Below are 21,844 nucleotides of genomic sequence, written 5' to 3' on the forward strand. Positions count from 1 at the left end.
GAATAAGACTATACATTCCTGACAAGAGAGTTTGCAGAGTATTGATCAGTGGGATCAAACCCTCGATCAAATGCTGAGGTCAGAAATTCTCTTGAATTCAGTAACGTTTAATGCCATAGGCGGGATATAGAATTACTGACCGAGTATCGAGGAGGAAAAGGAACTTTTGTCGATCAGGAATGGAGACAAAGAGTTTCTGTTTTCTTAATCATTTTATATATGATGTATTTATATATCATTTCCTATAAAACTTTATTGGAAGCCACGTAGGTTACCACTTCCTCTCCACACAGGCTGAATGCACTGAGCCAGAAGCTACCTACACTGGGACCCTTCCCGCTGACCCCAGGGATGGACCCGTGGTCTCTAAACTCATCCTTACGGTCACACTTGCTACGCTGGGAAAGAATTACTTGTCTTCCACCCTATAGGACTGTGACCTCCTGAGGGGAAGGACCATGTCTGGTTCACTTGATGTCACATTGAGAAGGCAGCGCCTGGCATGTGGCAATTGCTCGAAGGTATTGGCCGAATGGACTAAAAAAAGTGACTCAAAAATGTAGACATAAACAGTCTTTTTCTTGGGTATGTTGTGCATGCTGACACACGAGGACTTCCGCGCGGGAGCTTACGCAGCCCAAGTCAGCCCTTTTCTGGGCCAGGGCGCGAGCCGCAGGGGACAGTGACGCCCCGAGCAGAGGAGACGCGGGCGGAGGCAGGCAGCGGCCTCGCGCAGGACCGGCCCGGGCGCGCATCCAGTCCGATGCCGAGCGGACTACCAGGCAGAAGAACGGCAGGGCTTTACGCTCGGCTGCCGGAAGGCATTTTGAAGGCCATTCAACTGCTGAAGCTCATTTGAATTTCTAAAAGTTGAGTCTATCAATTAGCGCCTCGGACGGGGCCTCTCCGGGGACGGGGATGGGGTGGCTCTCTCGGCGGACGCCCAGCCAGAGGCCGCTCGGTCGGCAGCGCTCCGGGGCGGCTCCTCGGTGCTGATGCTAAGTTAGAGGAAATGAAAGTGCATTTGGTTACTGAGACTTCAGTCATTTATTTCTTGTTTATAAGCCGTCTCTAACTAAAAGGGATTTGAAGTGACAGTTGTTAAGAAGATAAACTCAAGTTCCTTAATGGGGTAGCTTTCCTCCTCTAATTATTTTTATCTAATCAAAAGCTTTCCCCAATTCCCAGGAGCCGGAGCTGTTCGTGCACCCCTGAGGGTTTGCGGAGAGCACTGGAGGCTGGCTAACTGGGGCGCGACATCGGGGTGACGGCTGCCCAAATACTGCAGGGACAATGTGTGAATGTCCGAGGGCCAAGTCCGGTTTGTCCCATTTAAGGGCTTTCTCCCGCCAGTGAGGAAAATGTGTGTCTCTCTCCTCCATGGTGCGCACCGCATGTTTTTATTCTGACGCCGCCGCTCTATTACGTGCTCGTATTTAACTTCGCTTTTCACTGTGCAAACGAAGGCGCGGCTCCGCTCAGCACCCTCTTCGCACGCCGGTCCTTTCACGGCCGCCCCGCCCCTTCCCTCGGCTCGGGATGTCCTCCCGTCTCCGTGCCCCCGAGTCCAGCTTCTCCCTCGGATGCCACTGCTTCCGTCGGCTCTTTTCTGATCTGCTCTCTAAGTGCGATCTCATCCCCCGCTGGGCCTGTGTCAGGCGTATCACTGCCTTTAAACAGGTATCCCCAAACGCGGTGGCTTACGACAGCAGTGCACGTCGGCTTGCACAGGTCCGGTGGGCCAGGAGTTCGGAGCAGCCGAGCTGGAGGGTTGCGCGGGGGACCGGGCTGAGGGACCCGGCGTCAGCCCGGGCTGCGGTCCCCTGGGCTTGCCGCAGCCCGGGACCGTGTCGGCCGGCTGCAGAGCCGCTGCTGGCTGTTGGCAGGAGCTTCAGCGCCGGCCGCGGGGACTCCTCCGCAGGACCGCTTGGGGGTCCTTGCAGCGTGGCCAGGCACGCTCCCCCTGCAGGCAACCCCCGGGGAGAGCACAGGGAGCCGCTGCCGCGTGTTTTCTGATCCAGTTCTGGAATCACACACCTCCGTGCCTGCGTCTTCCCCGCTGCAGCGCAGGTCAGTCCCCCGCCGGGGCGGGGGAGGGCGCCACGTGAAACCCGGCGGGGGAGGGGCCCTGGGGAACAGGCGGAGGCTGCGCCCGAGCCTGCGAGCTGCCCGCATCGCTCCCCGGCCATGAAATGACCAGCCCCGCCGCCCCGCCGTTGGCGCCCTCTCGCGTTCGCTACTAGATCGCTGCTTCCTTTAGCGTTTAGACGTGCTTCCGGGTCCTCACGTCTGTAAACGTTTCTGGGGCGTTGCACTCCTCACACGTCACGCCCAGTCCACATGCGGGAGCCACAGCCTCTCTTTTCTTGGGTAGAAATGAGGATGCGCATGTGGGAAAGAAGCAGCCAGAAACACAGACAGATTTGGACGGACGGATGGAGAGAGACAGAGAGGGAGAAACAGCAGCTAGGGAGCCGGTTAAAACCCACGTTTGTCACCTACATGTGAAAACACCGTTGCTGTTTATAGATGCTGGAGAACTGATTTATAGCTGTTCACGCATTTGGACTTCTGTGTAGCAATGCTCTACTTTGGGTGATGTATGTGGATGGCGCGCCATGTTTTCTACGAAGACAGCTTCAGTTACGCCCAATATGCCGTGAACAAAGGGCGCCAGGGTCAAGCCGTTGCGTACAAATAACTCCTCAGGAATGTCAGGTGCCGCGTGTACGATTCCCTTTCCACATGGTGGAGAACTTTACGTAACCTTTGATTCACGGCGCGGTACCCTGGCTCACTGGGGTAAAATCATTTTCTAGATTGATCCATTAACATTTATATGTAATTTGAGCAAAGGGCACAGAAGACTGTCGGGAGGAACAAAGACCCGCGAGAAGGGACGTCCTGGACTTGTTCTCCTCGGAAATGTCACTGCTATCCATCTTGTGGTTTCCGTTCCCGAGTCCACCCGCGCGCCACCGTCCCGGCCCTCAGTGACGCACGCCAAGTCGTTAACGCGACCTCCAGACAGATTTCACGACTTCAGCCTGTCTCCCTGCACACATCCCGCAGAATTAAACTCGCCCCTCAGGGTTACCGAAGCGTCACTCCGCCTGCGCTCAGGGCCTGCACCGAATCCCATGGCCGAAAGCCAGACACTAGGACATTCTCCGAGAGCCCCCGCCACCGTCCCGGACCAGGATCGCCTCTGTCCCCAGCCCTTTTCCTCTCTTCTCCTCTTTCTCCGAGACATCTTCTCCGTCAGCCCGGCGGACAGCTTTTCTGCTGTAGGAATTCTTTGCCACCTCTGTTTCCTCCCCTGAGCAGAAGGCACGTTGCTCGGCAGTTGCCGTGACCCAGAGTCTCTTTTCCCATTTGTTTGCGTTCAGCTCAGGTTCCCCACGGAGCCGGGCGGACTCATCCTTCCGGCCTCCTCCACCATCCAAGGGCCAGGGCGCGGTGGTTGCGCAAACCTCCTGGGGCACCGGTTCCACCTCCCTGCGTCCCCGGGCTCAGCACGGCGTGCGCGCGTGTGCACACGTGTGTGCGCACGCACGCGCACGCACACGTGCACGCTTCCCGTTGTTTGTCCCAGTCCCGACTATAAGGTGTTCGGTCACTCCGTGTGAAATTCCACGTGTTTAGGACGTGCCTACTGTAGCCAAAGTGGATGCTCAATGAAAATTGAATAAAAAGGTATGAAAGGGAACAAAAAAATATATAAAATTAAAACATTCTGGTCGTTTCTCCACGGGCCCAGCCCGTCACGGGATTGCATAACTAACTGACCCGCGCTCGGCGCCGTGGGCGGTGAGGCGCGGCCGGGTCGTGAGCGCGTCCGCCTCGTGTGTGTGGCCGCGGCGGCCCCGGGCTTTTCCGTGGATGCCGGCGGCTAAGCGGGGGTGGCGGCGCCGCCCGCAGCGCACGCGACAGGCCTCGCGGGCGGAAAGGTGGGAGGCAGGGGAGGCTCAGTGCACAGCTGCGCTCCGGGCGGAGCTTCTTGAAGGTCTCCAGTCTGGACCCGGACCCTGCCGTCCGGGATTTGGGTTTAAATGTAAAGGCCAGTATTACACTACGGGATGAACGACAGTGGCCCCGCGTTCCTTCTGCTAAAGGCGCTGGAAGTGGGTGCCCGGTTGGGTGGGGGGCGCCCACGGGGCGGGAGGCGGGCACGAGGGAGGGGGCGTCCGGCGGCTCGTTTCAGGAGCAGGGAATGCGGGGAACGCGGTGCGGTGCCTCGGCCGGCGTCGGCGCTCGTCAATGTTGGCGCGTCGGCCGCTGGTTATGTGGTCCCTCTATCCGGGAAATGATTTTTACTCACTTTCTCAGAGGTTGGTTAATCTCATAACGTTTCTTTGTGTGTCAGGCTCATCCCTCCTCTAAATGTTTCACAAGTACTAGGAATAGTCTTTGTAAGAAATAAGCAATCTTACCTCTTAACTGTATCAAGAAATCCAGCTGACAGATCATTCTCTGTCAAGTCTGTACATGTGCTATCTATGACTGTATGTCACTATGTGTTCGATATCTATGAATCAACACAGTTGTGTGACTTATATTTATTCTGCTATATATCTATACCCCCGCATGTGTAGTTATATATGTAGTTATAGATATGAACAGACTCCAGACAGAACGTTTTTAGCAAAGGTCTCATATTTTCTCCCATTTTCCATGTGTTGGTAGCAGACGAGGGGTCTCTACAGGCTTAATCGACCATGTTGCTAAAGTCAGACTGGATGGCATTTTTCCCAGGACCTGGTGGGGACAGGGCAGGTCCAGAGGAGCAGCTCCACGGGGTCGCAAAGGGCGAATGGGCTGTGCGTGGGCCGTGTGACTCCGAGGTTAGAAGCAGGGAAGGGTTCCATCTTATCCTCTTCAAGGGGGACGTGCTACAAGGGCAACGGTTGATAGCTCAGAGCCCAGCCCACGCTCAGCTGAAACGGCCCCGGAAGGACTTGGGTGGGTTCAGAGAGGGGACACGGAAGCTCGGAAACATATTCAGGGACCCTCCAGCTGAGGTGAAGTCGACCGTTGTTCTGGAGATCCAGGATATTAAAATGCCAAGGGTTTTTCCCCTCATTTTGTTCTGTAGTAGATATTGCTTTGAAATAAGTGGAAACACAATTTTGAAAATATTTTTGTTCAGAAATTATGTTTTTGTAATATTAATATTTGATATCAGTTTTTCTGGGGAAAGGGCTTCTGAAGAGCACAGATCTGTTGGGAATTGTGGGTGAAGTGGAAAATATTTTGTATTTATTATCATTACATAGAGAATGGGCTTATCTAAATAAAGTCCAATAACTTTTTTACTGTGAAAATTTCCTTGGGGATGATCTCAAATTAATATATTCAATTTGTCTCCTTTTTGTCATAAAACTGTATGGTTCATTTGCCAGCAGAAATCCATGGTTATTCAGGAGATTGGTTTTTTTTCCTACAGAGCATTTTAAAGGAATCCAAAATTTTTAGGACTCGTATGTATCAATGTATAGGAATCTCATAAGCTTCATTCAAGGTGTTGGACATTTGGGTGGGATGGCGGTGGCCACGCATGTGAAATCTGACGGTAGAAGAATCTCTGCAGCACCGTCATTCATTTCAAAATTCTCCTTTTCTACTTGCCCGTGAAATACGATCTCCTGCTTAACCTGCCTACTTTGACTCAATAATCATTTTTCTTTGGACTTTGGGGAAGTTCAGATTCTGTACATTATTATAACTAAATTCAAGGAACGTTTATTTCAAACCTTCCCGTGCCTCGTACTATGAGAATATCAACTTAAAGTAGGCCCAGGGTCTCCCTCGGGGGTCTCAGCCCCTAAGATGGGAGAAACTTACCAATGCTCTGATGCCATGATGGATCGATAGGAATACATGTGTGTGGGGGGGGTGATTAGTAGGTTAACTGGGAATTGTAAGTCAGGGGAGGCTTCTAGAAAGAGGGTCTCTTGGAGCTCGGGTTTCAACAGCTGGTTGGTAAATCTGTTCACATAAAACCTATAAAATCAGGGAAATAGATGTTCTGATAGCTAAAGAAGTGCTTCTGGTTCTCAAGACGTAGCCCTGAAACACACGGGCTCAGGGTTCTGCCGCCTGGCGGGCTTGCTCCGGCAGCGCATGCGGCCTCCCTGCCGTGGAATTCCCACAAGAAACATCTGTCCTTGCCTTGGCAGGAGCCCGGTCCTGGTTTTCCAGTGCAACTTCCGCCACGTGATCTGCTTGGACTGCTTCCACCTCTACTGCGTGACCAGGCTGAACGACCGGCAGTTCGTCCACGACCCCCAGCTGGGCTACTCTCTGCCGTGTGTGGGTGAGTCATGCGTGTTTGCCCCATGTTGGCGCTGACCGGGAGCCGAAGGGCAGCTGTCGCTGTAAGAACAGCTTAGATACACCCTCTCTGTAGCTGAGGGGTGAAAATTTAAGTATCTCTTTGACCATTGCTGGACAAGAGACGTTAAAGTTCGGATCACAAAAAAATACAAATCCCTAAGATATGAAAGAACTAGAAAATGCAAAACCTGCGTACAGGCCTTGGAAATAAAATGCGCGATATTATTCAGCCAAAGTGCATAAAGTCTGTCTGTGGACGCACCCTGCAAGTTATAGATTTACTAATCCGGAGCAGCCCTATGAACTTGTCCATGCCTATTGCTAAAAAAATTTGAGCATATACGTATGTGTATGAAACAACACATATTAAAAGAGAAATGAAAAAAGAATAAGATAAAGCTGAACTCTTTAAGATTTGAAATATTTTTAAAATCTTTCAAAATTTACAAAACCTCTTTTGCTGGCACTATATTGCTTGTATTTTTTAACTGAGGTGCAGTTCAATATAATGCACAATTAACCATTTTAAAGTATACAATTCAGTGACATTTCGTGCATTCACACTGCAATGCGGTGACCACACGGTTCCCTCTAGTTTCCCTGGAAAAGTAACCCATGCCCACTCAGTAACCCCGCCCCAAACGCCCATGCTCCCACCTAGTAACGGCCACTGTGGTCTGCCTCGATGCCTTCTTCAGTTCTGCGCTCATCATATAAAAGCAAACACGCAACATGCGACCTTTCGTGCCTGCCTTCCGCCACTTAGAATAACGGTTTTGAAGTTCACCCAAGTTGTGGCGTGAATCTTCATTCCTCTTTATGGCTGAATAATATTCCACTCTGTGGCTCTACCGCATTCGTTTAGCCATTCATTTGTTTGTGAGCATTGGCGTTGTTTTACCTTTGGGTTATTGTGAATAATCCTGGGTCGTATCGTAGTTCTGTGTTTCACCTTTTGAAGAACTGCAAAGTGATTTTTCCATAGCTGCTGCTCCTTTTTGTGCTATCATCAGAAACTTGTTATTTTTCTGCTTTTTCTTTTTTTAAATAGCCACCCTGTTAAGTGTGCAGGGGTCTCTTGGTGTGGTTGTGATTTGCACTTCCTTAATGACCAGCAGTGTTGAAGGGCATCTCCTGTGCTTGTCTGCCATTTGACTGTCTGCTTGGAGAAAGGCCTCTCTGAGTCCCTTGGGCATTTTCAACTGGGCGGTTTGTCGTGTTGCGTGGCAGCCATTCTTTGTGTGTTCCAGACGCGGGACCCTTATCAGATATGTGATTTCCAAACCTTCCTCCTCTTCTGTAGGTTGGCGATAATGTCCCTTGATACACAGAAGGTTTAATGTTGATGAAGTTCAGTTTATCTATTTTTTTTTTCCTGTTAGTGTTTGTGCTTTGGTGTCAAATGTGAGAATCCATTGCCAAATCCAAGGTCATGAAAATTTACCCCTATGTTTTCACTTAATAGCTTATCTCCTGTATTTAGGTCCCTGGTCCAGTTTGAGTTAATTTTGTTTGTGAAGTGAGGTAAAGGTCCATACCTCATTGTGTATTTATTTTTAATGTCTGTAGTGTGAATAAATAGGTTTCATTGATTTTGAAAACTGTGGTTGGAAACTATGTGGTATATTGATTGAATGATCAGGTTTTAAATTCAGTTTATTTCAATGCTTAGTTTTACTGTTGTTCATAGCTGAAAAATATACCTCAAAATCTTTTCAAAGATCCAGATGGAAGTAGCTAATTCCATTGTTGACTTTGGAAAGTATGGTAATTTGTTCAATGTGTCTGCCAATAGTGCAATGGTTTTTAAATTAAGGTTTACATAATATAGGTGTCAATATTTTGTTAGGGAAAACTCATTGAAAGGTATTGTGCTTTTATATTTTTGACACAAGGATTCAAAACCCAATGAGACATTTATTTGAAGTTTGGAAGATTTCATTTCTGTTTTTAATTCTTTAATGAGATTTTTAAAAACTTGGCAAACCCTTTCTCTTCACAAAACCAAATAACATGAAAACATTTATAAACATCCATTTCCAAACTTTCTCTTCATAGACAAGTTACTTTTAAAAAATCAGTTTATTTCTCATTTATTTTACAATTTTAAACCTTTTTTTTTTATTATAGAACATTTCGAACACACTAAGTGAAGAAAAATAGTAAATAGCCTCACTTGGGACACCGTAGCCAGGCTGTCGTGTTCAACAAGACGTCCCAGGCTTTCTCTGCACGGTTGTTTGCCCAGCCGTGGAATCTGCCACGTTCCTGAGGCGCCTGGTGTTCAGGAGCCCCGTCCTCGGGCTTGGCGCAGCTGTTGTTGCCACGTCGGTCCCTTTTCTCTAGGCCTCGCTAAAAGGGCTGGGAAAGAGGCTTTAAGAAAATAAGTATAAACTGCACTATCAATGCTATACTGACATTTCCAGTTCAAATTCAAGGTTAAGGCATTTGTACTTAAAGTCCCTAATCTTAGAACTGTTGTTGCTTCTTAGCAAAAATCCTGTTCCTAAGTGATATCAACATGTTCACGTGTTTGTCTTAAGTGACAATACACACACGCCAGTACCGGTATTAGAGTGGCACCACCGTCCCCACGGCAGGATTGCTGGGGGCCGGGGGGTGATTTCTGCCCCTCCTTCTGCCAGTAGGCTACATTCCCGCAGGGAGAGGGCGTGAAGCACAGCTACTCTACGGTTCTGTCCCCAATCACACACGTATTTATTTTCATTTAAATGCTTTTAAAATTTAGTTTGTTGTAATAATCATGCAAAATATTGACGTCAGTCCAAAATCAAAGCGCTGAAAGAAGTTGCATGAACAGAAATAGAGCCTTCACCCCCGTTCACTCCAATATTCCTTTTCTTCCCCCATGGGCAAACCATTATTCCTTTTCTCCCATTTTAAAAACTTGTGAACGAATTACCAGTGTTGCAGCTGTTGGTATAGATCTGGGTCACTCCCTTCTAAAACCGACTGTTGAGTACCATGCATGTTTTTCTCTGCCTTGCTTTTTTCCCCACCCTATATTACACTCAGGAAATCCCTCCCTAGTAACGTATGAGTAGTTTCTACACTTAGAAATACAGCATCATGGAACTCTATTGTGTGCATGTGTACACCTTACGTGTCCCTTACCGGTGAGCACGTGACTTTCCTTTTCCTTGTCATGAATATCACCACTACTACTCGACTTGTGCGTGCGCATTTGTCTGTGGTTTTGTCAGAGCACCGCGGGGGACACCTGGCGTGGGTGCTGTATCGAAGGGGAGAGAGTGTGTTCAGTGCACCCCTGCCCTCCCCCGGCCAGGCGGGCCACACCTTGGTCCCAGCGCAGCAGCCTCGCCCGCTCACCGGCAGAGCCGCTGGTGACTCTGGGGCTTCCCCGTCTGGTATTTGAGAAACCGTAGCTCATGGAATCCTTTATGAACAAGGTGGAACACCTTTAATAAGCTTAAGATCCTTTTGCGTTTCTTTTTCCTCAGTTCTAAAAATATCACCTTTTCCTCAAGGAACGAGTGACTAAATCAAATATATTTTTAAAAAAATACTTTCTATACAGCACATTACAGTCACAGGAAAGGTTAACAATGTTGAATCGCTTACGTTTGTATAAAGAATGTATGTAAACTAGCTTTAATTTTACTAGATTTTTTTTTGCCACAAGATAACAGCCTCTCTGTGAAACAAAAGATTTGCACGATCAAATTCTATCTAATTAAAATGTATTATATGTAGAGATGCTAATGTAATGTGGTTATAGTTTAAGTACCTTTTTTAAAGCAGTTTTTTAAAATTAACATTGTCAAGGACATCTTAGAACTCTGTGCACTCCTGGGTTTACCTTCTTTGTTTTAATAGTGAGTGAGGCCGGGAATGAATGAATTTAAATATGCTGCTTTATTTTTTTTGTTTTTTTAATTTGGAATCCTTTTAAATACACACACACACACACTCTCACATATTTGGTAAGTGTACCTACCCTCATTACTGGTTACTTAAACAATGCTCCATGAAACCTTGCTTTTATCTTTGAAAATGACACTGTTGAATGCTGATCTTGCTTGACACCTCTTTCCTTTAGGGTTTAACAACAATTAGCAGAAGGCTACCTACTTCTTTATTCTGTTATTAAAGAAGAAGGTAGCGAGTGACCAGAGGCTGGCGGAGGTCACCCAGCGGTGCAGGAACCCCCTGCCCCGCAGAACCCGCTCACCCCGATCCCATTCCTACACACCTTCAACGACGTTTAGCAGGGACAGTGGCCCCTCTTGTCCACGGCTTGGCTTGTCAAGGTTTCCTTTATCCCCGCCAAGCCGAAAATTGTCCATGGAAAAATTCCAAAGATGAGCCATTCGTGACGTGTAGATTGCACGCTGCTCTGCGTAGCGTGAGGAACCCTCGCGCCGCCCCACATTGTCCCGCCGCGAGGTCAGTCGTCCCTCTGCCCAGGGCTCCACGCCACGCGTCACCCACCCATGCGTCGCTTAGCCGCTGCTTGTGGTGTCTCAGTGCTGGTGCTCAAGCAGCCCTCGTTTTACTTAACAGAGTCCCCGGAGCACGAGGGCCGCGGCGCTGGCACTTCACGAATGCCACAGGGAAGCCACCATGTGGCTCCTTTAAGTGAGAAGGTGAGGACAGGACAATAAGATAGTTTTGAGAGAGGGGGGCCCAATTTATGAATTAAGCTTTATTATAGAAAAATCACAGTACACGTGGTTCAGTAGCATCTGTACTTTGAGGCCCCCACTGGGGGCCTTGGAACACACCCCCCGTGGAGGGGTCTGCTGCATTCCAAAGCACTTTCTCATACCAGCACATAGTTCAGTTTGTCACAATTTTGTTTTTACTGTGACTCAGATATGTTTTCCCCATACTGTGTAAAAAGAAACTTTCAGATGTTATAGGATTTTTTTCATGGAAACCAACTGGATTGTATTGAGTCTTTGCTCATTTATTACGTGCTTGATTTCTAAGTGTCTTGCTAAGGGTAACGGTGTCATACGCAACTCAGTTTCTACCTTAGGGCCTATGATGCCCTCAAAGCAAGGGCCACTGTCAGGGACAATGGCCCCTCGCTTCATCGGTGCTGCCGCCATTCTCTCTCCGGGCTCGTGCTTGGCTGAGTAGTGCCATCTGGAATTAATGGTTTCTTTGCAGGAACCTTGAATCTCCTTAAGTCGCTTAAGTGTTGTAACAGAGATAATTTGGCCATAAATCTTTCAGCCAAGCGCAGAGGATCTTCTGTCAAAGGGAACCAACGAGAGAGGGCCCCAGTCTCTGGGTCTCTGTGGTAGGACCCCCACTGTCCCTTCAGGATGTCCCTGTACAGTCGGCAGCACACGGTCATTTGATGCACAGACCAAGGTGTGGGCAGCGCCAACACCAGCCTGTACATTCTTAATGGAGGTTAAATTTTTCACATTTTAAATAACTAGTGTAAGCCCTGATAATACGTCCAATAAATCAGCAAGTCATTTTGCACATGCCCTGGGATGTACACAGAGACTCAGAAGGGCCAAGTTCAGGTCCTGACACCGAGGCTGGATACCTGTGTAACACGGGGCAAGTTATGGAACGGTGATGTGCCTTGGTTTCACTTTAAGGTAAAATCGGGACAATACAATAGCACTATTGCACATGTTCTTATGTGGATTAAAATCATGCCACGTAAAGTGTCTTTAGGTTAAATGCTGAAGACAGTAAGCACAAAATGTATATTTGCCTTAGTTATTGTGGTTGTTACATAAGCATGTATTCCCTCACAGCGTACATATAATGTGCACGTGCATATGTGTATATATGCATATACATGTGTATTCATAGAATAACACATATGTAGACATTCCTTGACTGTAGGTTGGCATTTCTTATACTCAATGCATAAATCAACCGATTATGAAGGATTTATTTACTTACCCACCTCATTGGCCATCTTTCCGCCTTGGTTTATTTGACTGTGCCTGGATTCACAGAGCATAAAATAAGACACACATAATAAAGCAGTGGTAATACAGAATTAGGAAGTCAAAGTTTTTCAAACTATAAATAGAGCAGACTGTTAGGAAAAAGAATTGATGGACCCCTTACCACTTCTGTGGCGCAGTCACGAATACTGTGGTGTTACTTAAAAGGTCACATCTAGTCTCTGGATCTTATAAATAAGACTTAAGTAATATGTACGGGAAGCAAAAGTAATGGGTGGTTCTGTGAAGGAACTAAGCGTGTCCTGAAAGGCCAGCTCCATGGGCGCTGGCTGGCTCCAGCGTGGCCCCAGATCTGCGCCAGGCCCACACCGGAAACGGGTGTGTGGCTGGCCATGTCGGTCCTGGCGCCCAGACCCCCTCCCTGGGGCCCCCGGCCAACCTCAGCGGCTCTGCATGAAACGACGTCACCTCAGGACCAGGCCCCGGCGTTCTCCTTGGTTTGGGGAAGCTCAGGGCTGCCGTGTGGGTTTCCCTGAAGAGCATCCGTTTCCCTGCGCCCCGGGCCAGCTTGGCACGCCCGGCCGAATGGCATGAGCCACCTGTGGCGGTTGCAGCTATTGGGGCCAGGTGGGGGAGGGGGTGTGATTCCGCCAAGAAAATGAGAGCGAAATTGACTTACGTTTTCAAGGGACATTTTATTCCTAAAGCCATGCCTCCCTGTCCGTGGCAAAGTTGACATCCGATGACCAGGGGCAGTTGAGGCAGCCCCAGCAACCACGCTGGTGTCGCTACTCGCCTTTCTGAGCAGGACCTTTGGGGGAGGCTGCAAGTGGGGCAGGTTCATTAGTAAATAAGGATTTATATTTGCCTGATGGTTGCATTCCTACTTTGGCACCAACCAAAGGACTTTGTCTTGCCTACAAACTAGAATGAATTACCCTGCTGCCGGGCCAGGTGGACCGAGGGTGGGGGGAGGCGGGGGTGGGGCTGGGGAGCATGGGCACCGTTCAAAGCGAATATGAAGCAGGTACCTCCCTTGTGCGCCATATTGTTCAAGGCCAGTCTTCCACGTTTTGCGGGAAACACAGCTGTTGAACCCTTGCCCCTCTGCCAGTCCATACAAAACAGCTCTTTCCCCAAATTTCATTCTTTAGTTTCTCCAGGGCATGGAAAAATAAAAAAATAAAATAAAATAAAAAAACAAAAAAAAAGTGAGAAGAAAACAACTGAGAACAGTTTTCTGGGACTAGTAACTTGGTATCAAAATCAGAGCCTGTAAAGAGAATTAGCAAACCACACTGGTCCCACAGAAGCCACAAAAGAGCCAGGTAAAGCATCTACTTCTATTGCTAAATGGCCCCCATACCACATGTCTTTCTAACCGTGTCCGTATGTATTCACCATGTCTGTATAAATGTCTAATACCGCTTACCACCAAAACAATAAAATACCCCTTTTCCCCCATACCCTAGTCTTTGAAACCTCCTTCAAGCTCCCTAAGCTAAACACCTTCAAAGGTCAGTATTAGACAGACACATTCTTCCAGGTATGGCTCGTCCACAGTGAACCAACCTTTTCATAATGATTATGAAGAGCAGATAAAACCGGTGGCCAACACCTTTCCAGAAGAAACCCCCTTCCTGTGTGAATTTTGTTCTGCTTCGTGAGAGTGGAGTGCTGGCTCTCATTTCCCCAAGAACGAAAATATCGTCATGATTAGGGGTGTCCTGAGCACTAACTGTGTATAGGGTGCCGCGACATCTCAAGTAATGCCCAGAAAGCCCTATTGTAAAGGTGGTGTCATTATTTCCATGTTATCGATGAGGCATTGGAGGCTCACAGCTAGCTTTTTAGCACTGTTTCCATATTTCAAACAGTAGGCTTTGAAAGCAGGAGCTGTTGTTATTTTGCAGAGGAAGAAGTAAAGGCTCCGTCTGACTGGTGCCCAGTGCCACAGCGTTGGGAAGAGTAGCTCTGGGGTTTGATTCCAGGTCTGGCTGACTCCAGGGTAGCACGTTCCCCCCACCCAGGGCCCAGGAGGTGCATTTCAGTCACCCACCAATTTTCACACATCCCAGTGTTGCGCTGCACGGTGGCCAGACGGGGTGCACCACTGTGGGGGAGCGCTGCTGGGGCCCTGCTGGCCCCGCGCGGGCAGCAACCGCAGCGCCAGGGGGAAGGAGCACGCCGCAGGGAGCGCGGAGCTCCTGAACCTGAGGGGAACCGGCCGGGGCCAGCTGCATGGGAGCGGGGCTCTGAATCCCGCAGAGCCGTCTGGGGTTGTCTCAGGTGAGGGGGATACACACAAAACTTCTCTGTTTGCCGCGAGAGTAGACGGGGGCACTTCCCTCTCAGTGGGGAAAGCCCCTTTGTTCCAAGGCTTTTACTGAAAATCTTACCAGTGGGGCCAGGTAACAGGAATGCATACGTTATCTGATCACATGAGTATGTTAAGTTTCACAAATAATAGATGATGCTTTTAAGAAGACAAGTGACAGGAACACACTGATTTACAGGGGTCCGAGAGGAGACCAGTATGAACAAGTGAGACTAAAGATAAGGGGAAAGTACACATAATGGCGCCTAAAGATACAGGGTAAGGCATGCAAATAATGTAAATGTCCTTCTCAGCATGAGCTCGCCAGAGATCTGAGGGAAGAACAAAACACACTTCAAAGAATTTACTTTTAGGTCTGATTTTTCCCTGGGAACCGCCAGACCTGATTTAGGGCTGATTCCTGCGTTGCTTCACGCCTGAGCCAGGCAGGGGGAGGGAACCACCAAGAGATAAGCAGACTGCGTTTTAGCTGCAGTGAGGACTCCGGCCATGTCCAAGCCAAGCTGAGAGGTGCGGGAGCCTTTTGGCCCCTTCTCCGTGTCCCCCAATTTCTTGTCTGCTGCCTATACGGGTCGATGCCTGGCTTAGGTTGCCCCTCCCCTGAGGGTCTTACCCGTCATTGACAGGGACCATCCCAAAGGGAAAGCAGAGAGGCAGGAGCTACGCCTCTGCCAGCGGGGACAGGCTAAGTCTCCCTAGGAGCCTGTTTCTCCAAGGCCTGCTGATTATTCCAGCCTCGGGGCCCTCCAGCCGGTCGGCAGGGTTACAGCTCCTGACACCAGGCAGGGCATTTCCCAGCACCTCAGCACCTGGGCCAGGCGTCAGGCCATGTAAGTGGCTCTCAGCACTTTAACTAAAGTCCCGGGTTTAAAAGCTTGAGCGTCCTACAAGCCACGAGGAGAGTCTGCAGCATCACTTAGTACAAAAGGACTCTTCCTGCCCTTGTCTGTTTTGTCCATGAGCGATTTGATCAGCTTCTCAGTGGGGGGTTTTCAACAACTGCTGGAGTTGAAAATATGATGGGCAAACACAGCCTGGAGGACCTGTGTCCAGAGCCCGTGACCGACTCTGGTGCAAAGCGCCGGGCGTGGGAGACACTTCCTATGATGCTGACTGTTGGCCGTCTACGTGCTCTGCCTGCTTGTCATCTGGAACTGTTTGGAAGGGGCCTGCGCTCCCCATGTCAGCTGTAGGACGACTCTCAGAGCGTCGCTTGCACAGCGTCCTGGGGCTGCCTGGCTTTACGTCGGTGCTTCTTGGAGAGCAGCTTGTGGGGGGCGGGGAGGGTATGATGGAGACCCCGTAAAACACTTTCACCCCGGCGCGCAGCGCCCTGGCAACGCAGATGTCCCGTCGCCTCGGGTGCCCGCGGGAGGAAGCCCCTCCCTGTGACACGCCGGGGTCTTGCCTTTGGTGCCTCCAGTACGTCCCCTCTTCTGCCTTCAATGCTCGGCTATTTTCTTTTTTACCTTTTCTGCCCAGGTTCCTTACGTAATTCCAGTTTTCATAAGACATGGAATGACAGTGACGTTGCCTTCCTAGCTGCTGTGCCCTTCCCCCACCAGAGTCCACCGGGGGCCCCCGTGTCCTTGGTTGGGGGCAGCATGAAGCACAAGCAGAGAGTGGGGGCCCTTTTGAGACACGGAGATAGTCTTGAGGTGCACAGTTGGGAAGACCAACCGCGCAGCTGTTTGGGGAGCTAAGCATGAACTCCAGCAACGGTTTTTGGCTTTTGAACTTTGCTCTCCCAAGTACACACAAACAAGTCCATCTGCTTTCTAAAACCACACTGAAAAGTAGGGAAACTTATTAAAAGAAAGATCTGTAAAGAAGATATGCAGATGATCCATATACATACTAAAACTTGAACATAATTAGTTACTAAAAATTTGCTAATTTAAAGCACAAAAGATAAAGTGATGGTCATGCATGTAAAACAGCTCAGAATGTAAATCCATATATTTGTGCAAAGCAATGTGGCGGTCCTTCCGATGAGCTTTACGAAATCAACAGGCGACCCAGAGCCTGTTCTCACACGCACGCAGCCCCCCGGTGTCCGTCCGCCGGCCCGAAAGGCACAGCACCCCCTCCCTGCACGCGGGGCCTCCAGGGCTGTGCCAGCCGCCAGGCAGCGGGGGCCCCGGGCTGTGAGCAGCTTTGGTCCAGAGCCGGCTGCTCTTTTGGCCTCAAAATTCCTTAAAATTGCATCATACTTCCTTATTTTCTGAGCTCAATGCTAAGCTTTGTATTTGGGGGTGGTTTCGCCGTTCCCACAGCTTCTCTCAGATTGGAACCTATGAGGTGGTGTGAGTCAGGATGGTAGTCCCACTCCTCTGGCCAAAACCACGCGGGGACCACAGATTCAAGGCTTGTGGCTACCAAGTCACAGTGGCATATGTGTTGGCTGTGAGACCTCTGCCCCACAGGGTCACTGAAGGGCTCCGACTTCCGTCATCCTCAGCGGCCACCAAATCCCCCCTGGGTCCTCCTCGTCCAGGCCAGGGGCTGAGGAATAGAGAGAAGGAGGTCACCTTGGTGTTTTTAGTGACCAGGCCTGGAACAGGAGAGAGTCCATGCCTCCTTCACGTGTTCCTGGTGCCAGACCTCAGCCACGTGGCCCAGTCCTGCCCCACCATAGGAGGTGTGTGCAAGTATGTGCCGGTGCATGTGTGCACGCATGCGCTCATACAGGTATGTAGGGGAAGGGGGACTGTTAAAGGCGGATGAGACTGCGGGCGCACAGCAGGCTCCAATGCTAGCGGAGAGGAAGAGGAATCGTAAAATTCATGGAAGGGCTTTCGGCCCTCCTGCCCCCGCCTGCCGGGGCATGGCACCCGGGCAAGCAGCCTCTTCGTAAGGAGTGGCGGGAACGCGGACAGGGCCGGACGCAGAGCTGCCGGACAGCACGGACGGCCTTCGGAGCCGTTCTCACGGGCTCACCGGCGCTGTCGGCGGTCGGGCCATCCGCCTGGCCTCGGAGATGCTGTCTTTGTTACATCCCGCCCGAGAGGCCGCGGTGTTCACTCTGGTTCAACGGGCACGCGTGCGTCTTTCATGGGTTACACATGCTGCCTTTTTACGTGCCTGTTGGAAATGGTACCAGAAGCACATCTTTCTTCATCTCCAGGCAGCCCCTGTCCCAGCCATAACCTACCTCACCCAGATTCTTACTTTGCTTGGGTCTGTCCTTTCCAAGCTGCCTTGCTTCGTCTTCTCTTGCATCTTATTAAGTGGTGAAAAATAACGCTTTAGAAAACAGAAGCAAGGTGGGAATGCTTTGAATAGTGAGCAGAGAAGGCAAAAATCATTTCTTTCCACCTACTTCTGCCCCCAGCTCTTAAGAAGTGTGTTCTTTCTTTGTCTTATAAGGAAAAAGCAAACCATTTTACTGTGCTTACTGTGTTAGTTTATTGCATATCCAAAGAGATCTAGAAAGCAGACTGTAAGTGCTTAAGGCAGCTGCAAGAGTTGTCAAAAGCTGCCTTCAGGCGCTTTTCTTCTCTTCTTAAACTGTGTGCGTGCCAAGCCCCTCCGGGGCCCTCTCTGCAGGCAGCCCTGGCAACGTCGGGGTGGGGGGCCCTCTCCCGAGGCTCCAAGGCTCAGCACTGCAGGCCATGGAGGGTTCATTGACCTTCAGGGATAGCATTTTAAGTGGATCGATGTGTTCTTAAATCTATTAGGAGACCTGTCATGCATACACGACAGTGTCACAGGTTTGTCCGCTTGTAGGGAGCCTGCACGACCAGCACCGGACGCGGAGACACGGGAGGCTGTGCCCCGCAGTGCCCATGCCCTCCCCAGCACAGCCTGTCCCTTTCGCCTCAATGCCCCTGGCAGCGCAACTTTGATGGCGCTCATTCATTGCTTTTTCTCACGAGGCCACCACCCTGTGCATGTACACCCCTAGCTAACATAAGTATGTGCCTGCTTTTAACTTTCAAATGGGTGCCCGAGGGGCTTAGTCGGATTCCCTCACCAGAGGCATCTCGTTCCAATGCCGCAGGTCAGAACAGTCCGGAGGCCTCACAGAAGGTTCCAGCACTCAGGGCAATGAGTCCTATTTTTGTTGCATGTATTTTGTTGATCACACAAAGGTACAGCTACGGTTCGTTTTCCTCATCTCAGTTGCTGTGGGCTGTGAGAATAGCTCATTATTAGCTTTTCCATCAGATACACTTTGAGCTCACACTCAGGGTTATAAAAGCTTTACTTCTATACCTACTATATCAACTATCATTGGGGCCACAGAGAGTTACTGGGACAAGAAGATCAACTTTATCACAATTGGGTAAGAGTACGAGCCTTCCATTCGCATTATGAGTTTTGAGGAGCACAGCTCAGTGTGTTAAATATCCTCCATTTGTCAGCAGTTCTATGCACCACCACCCACAGCTTCGCGTCCCATTCTGGGTGGTTCCGCAGCTCCCCCAAGCGCGCTTCAGCAGCTGAGAACCACCCGGAAAGCTGCCTCGCCTTGGCGGGCAGCGCGTGGCGGTTACCCCGTTCAAGAAGCCACGGGCTGGACCCGGGCACAGTCCTGCCGCCGCCTCAGGAAGTGGCCGCTGTGCTGGGGCTCAGGAGCTGAGACCCGGAGCTGGCCGATGCCAGAGACGTCGGGGCCTCTGTGGCCACTGGGCAAGAGAGTGTAAGGGGTTTTGAGACAGAAATTGCTTTGAATTTTCAGTCCCCCTTTTCTGATTCAGCTAAGTGTGGTTTTTAAACGATTGTGCTTAGGGAGGTGTTTTCCCTCATTACACCCTCGTCCCCATTGTCACCCGAGGCCACAGGCAGTGCTTGCTGCTGTGCTCAGGCCTCTGGGTCCTTCCGGCCACTGAAAGCATGCACACTCACACACATGCACACTCACATTCACATACACTCACATGCACACTCATGCACACACATGCATTCAATACTCACACACGTGCACACTCGCACATGCATGCTCACACTCACATGCACTCGCGTAAACATTCGCATCACACATACTCATGTGTTCGCACACATGCACAGTCACTCAAACATGCTAACAGCCACACTCATACACATGCACTTACACTCATATGCACTCACACTTGCACACACACATTAACTGTGATAAAAACTTTCTTACTGTGCAGAGTCTTGTATTAATGAGACTTCATGCATAGAAATTGCTATAGGCTGCTGACCTCCAACTATCTCTGAAATAATGATATGCTTAGAGGGGCTCATTTCCATATTCATGTGGGTTTATATCATTTGGCTGCTCAGTAGGACAGCGAAAGGCTGTAATGTTTTAAATGCATACCCATTTAGCAAAAGGAGGAGTGGTTTAAGATTCTAATGTCAAGACCGAAATAAATAGATAATATCTGCACGAAGCAATCACGTCTTTCCAGTAAAATCTGAACGCCTTCCAGGTCCTCTTACATGTTTTATTACCAGCTCCACTTAGGAGTCTGAAAAATTAATATTTTTTAATTTTTTTGCTTTTCAAGCCTTTCCTAGGAATCATTAACCCTGGGAAGGTATATTTGTAGCGGGAATCACTGCATGGAAAGCGGCAGCAGTCCCGCAGGGTTGGGGGGCGGTGAGGAGTGTTCCGGGAAGCGGTGTGATCTGGCCTGACGCCACCCCGGCTCTGTCTCCGGCTCCACGCTCTGCTGCCAGGAGCAGGGAACAGTGCGGTCGCCTTTGGCCACTGTCTTGGTTTCCTAGAGCTTCCATAACAGAATACCGCAGAACGGGTAGCAGGGATTTGTCTCCCACGGTCCTGGCGGCCGGCCGGCCGGCCAAGGTCAGGGTGCCGCAGGTCTGGGGCCCTCTGAGACCCCTCTTTTGGGCTCACAGGCAGCCACCCTCGGGCTGCCTCTCCATGCGACCATCCCATTGTGCCTGCCACCCGGTGTCTCTCTGCTGTGCCAATCTCCTCTCTGAAGGACACAGATGAGCTTCAGGCCACCCCAACGGCCGCCTTTTCACCTAATTATGCCTATCAGGCCCTTCCTCCTGAGAGGCACATCCTGAGGGGCAGAGGGCTCCAACACAGGGACTTCTGCGGGACACAGTTCGGTCCGGACCAGCCACCTTCCAGGTTGTGAAATAGTTTTTGAACACTGGGCACCCCCAAGCTGAGAGCAGGCCTATGCAGGAGCCCTGTGTGTAAGTGCTGCTCCGCGACGCTTTAACTGCAACACCTGGCGTTCACCACGCCCCACCCCCACTCCCTGTGGGCTGGGCGCTCATCTGTCAACCCGGTGTGATGAGGAATGCAGGGAGCTTTCTGCTGGTGGTCTAAGTTTCAAGTCCGACCTCTACCGCATTTCACGGACAATCTTCTGAGCTTTTCCATCCTTGCTAAAGGTAAAAATGAAACAGTCTCTGAGACAGAAGCAGTTAGGATGGCGTCCACAGTCTTGTCTCAGTCCTGGGTCCCCCAGACAGATGGTCACAAAGTGGGGCCCCTAACAAGCGTCACTGGTTATTGTAGACAACACTGCTGGGACCAACAGAACCCAAACATACTGGCTCACCCCAAACGCAGCTTCTCGCCTGGATGGGGGGCCTTGTTTCAGGTGGGTGGGTGGTTTTTCTCCCTGTGGTGGTTCTGGCTCTAAGCAGTGTGGCTCAGTGGGTTGGGCGTTGTCCTGTAAACTGAAAGGTCGCCAGTTCAGTTCCCAGTTGGGCATGTGCCTGGGTTGTGGGTTCCGTCCCGGTTGGATGCGTGTGGGAGGCAACCAATCGATATTTCTGTCTCACATGGTTGTTTCTTTCCCTCTCTTTATCCTTCCCTTCCCTTCTCTCTAAAAATAAATAGATGTTTAAAAAAAAAAAGAAAAGGCGGCATTTCTGTGTTTCGGCTCTGCCACGCCACCGGGGCTCACTGCTGCCGTCCTGGCCAGGCTGACCCCAGGCAGGGATCCTGCCGGCTCAGTGGAGAGAAGCGACAGAAATCCCGTGCACCTACCTTGCCAGCCCTGGCGTGGAGATGACAGACACCTGCCTCTTCCTTCTGTGGACCGGGCCAGAGCCATCCGGCTTCACGCGCAGCCAGGGGGCCAGGGAAGTGAAGCCCCAGTATGCACCCAGGTGCGGAGGAGGGTTTAGGTGGACTCGATCCTGTCTCTCTAAAAGGCCTCTCTTTGGAGCATTGACGCTCAGCCTCCAAGCGGCAGGCTTGGTGGCACATTCATGAGTCAGAGGTCAGGGGCCAGTCCTGGCTTCGCGGTCAGCTGGTGCCGATCCAATTCCAGCCCTCCTGTCC

The 21,844-nt window shown here is 50.4% G+C and overlaps 1 protein-coding gene across 1 annotated transcript in view; it reads left to right on the forward strand.

Annotated features, from left to right (window-relative positions):
• PRKN (parkin RBR E3 ubiquitin protein ligase) overlaps window positions 1–21,844 on the forward strand; it is an 888,975-nt gene that overhangs the window by 578,155 nt on the left and 288,976 nt on the right. Inside the window, exon 7 of the mRNA XM_054595427.1 lies at window positions 6,180–6,316. Within this exon, the coding sequence (XP_054451402.1) occupies window positions 6,180–6,316 (137 nt within the window). The remainder of the gene's footprint in view (window positions 1–6,179; window positions 6,317–21,844) is intronic.

This window comes from Pteronotus mesoamericanus, unplaced genomic scaffold (genome assembly GCF_021234165.1).
Source record: "Pteronotus mesoamericanus isolate MK-2021 breed Mesoamerican mustached bat unplaced genomic scaffold, CSHL_Meso_final contig_134, whole genome shotgun sequence".
NCBI classification, from domain to species: domain Eukaryota; kingdom Metazoa; phylum Chordata; class Mammalia; order Chiroptera; family Mormoopidae; genus Pteronotus; species Pteronotus mesoamericanus.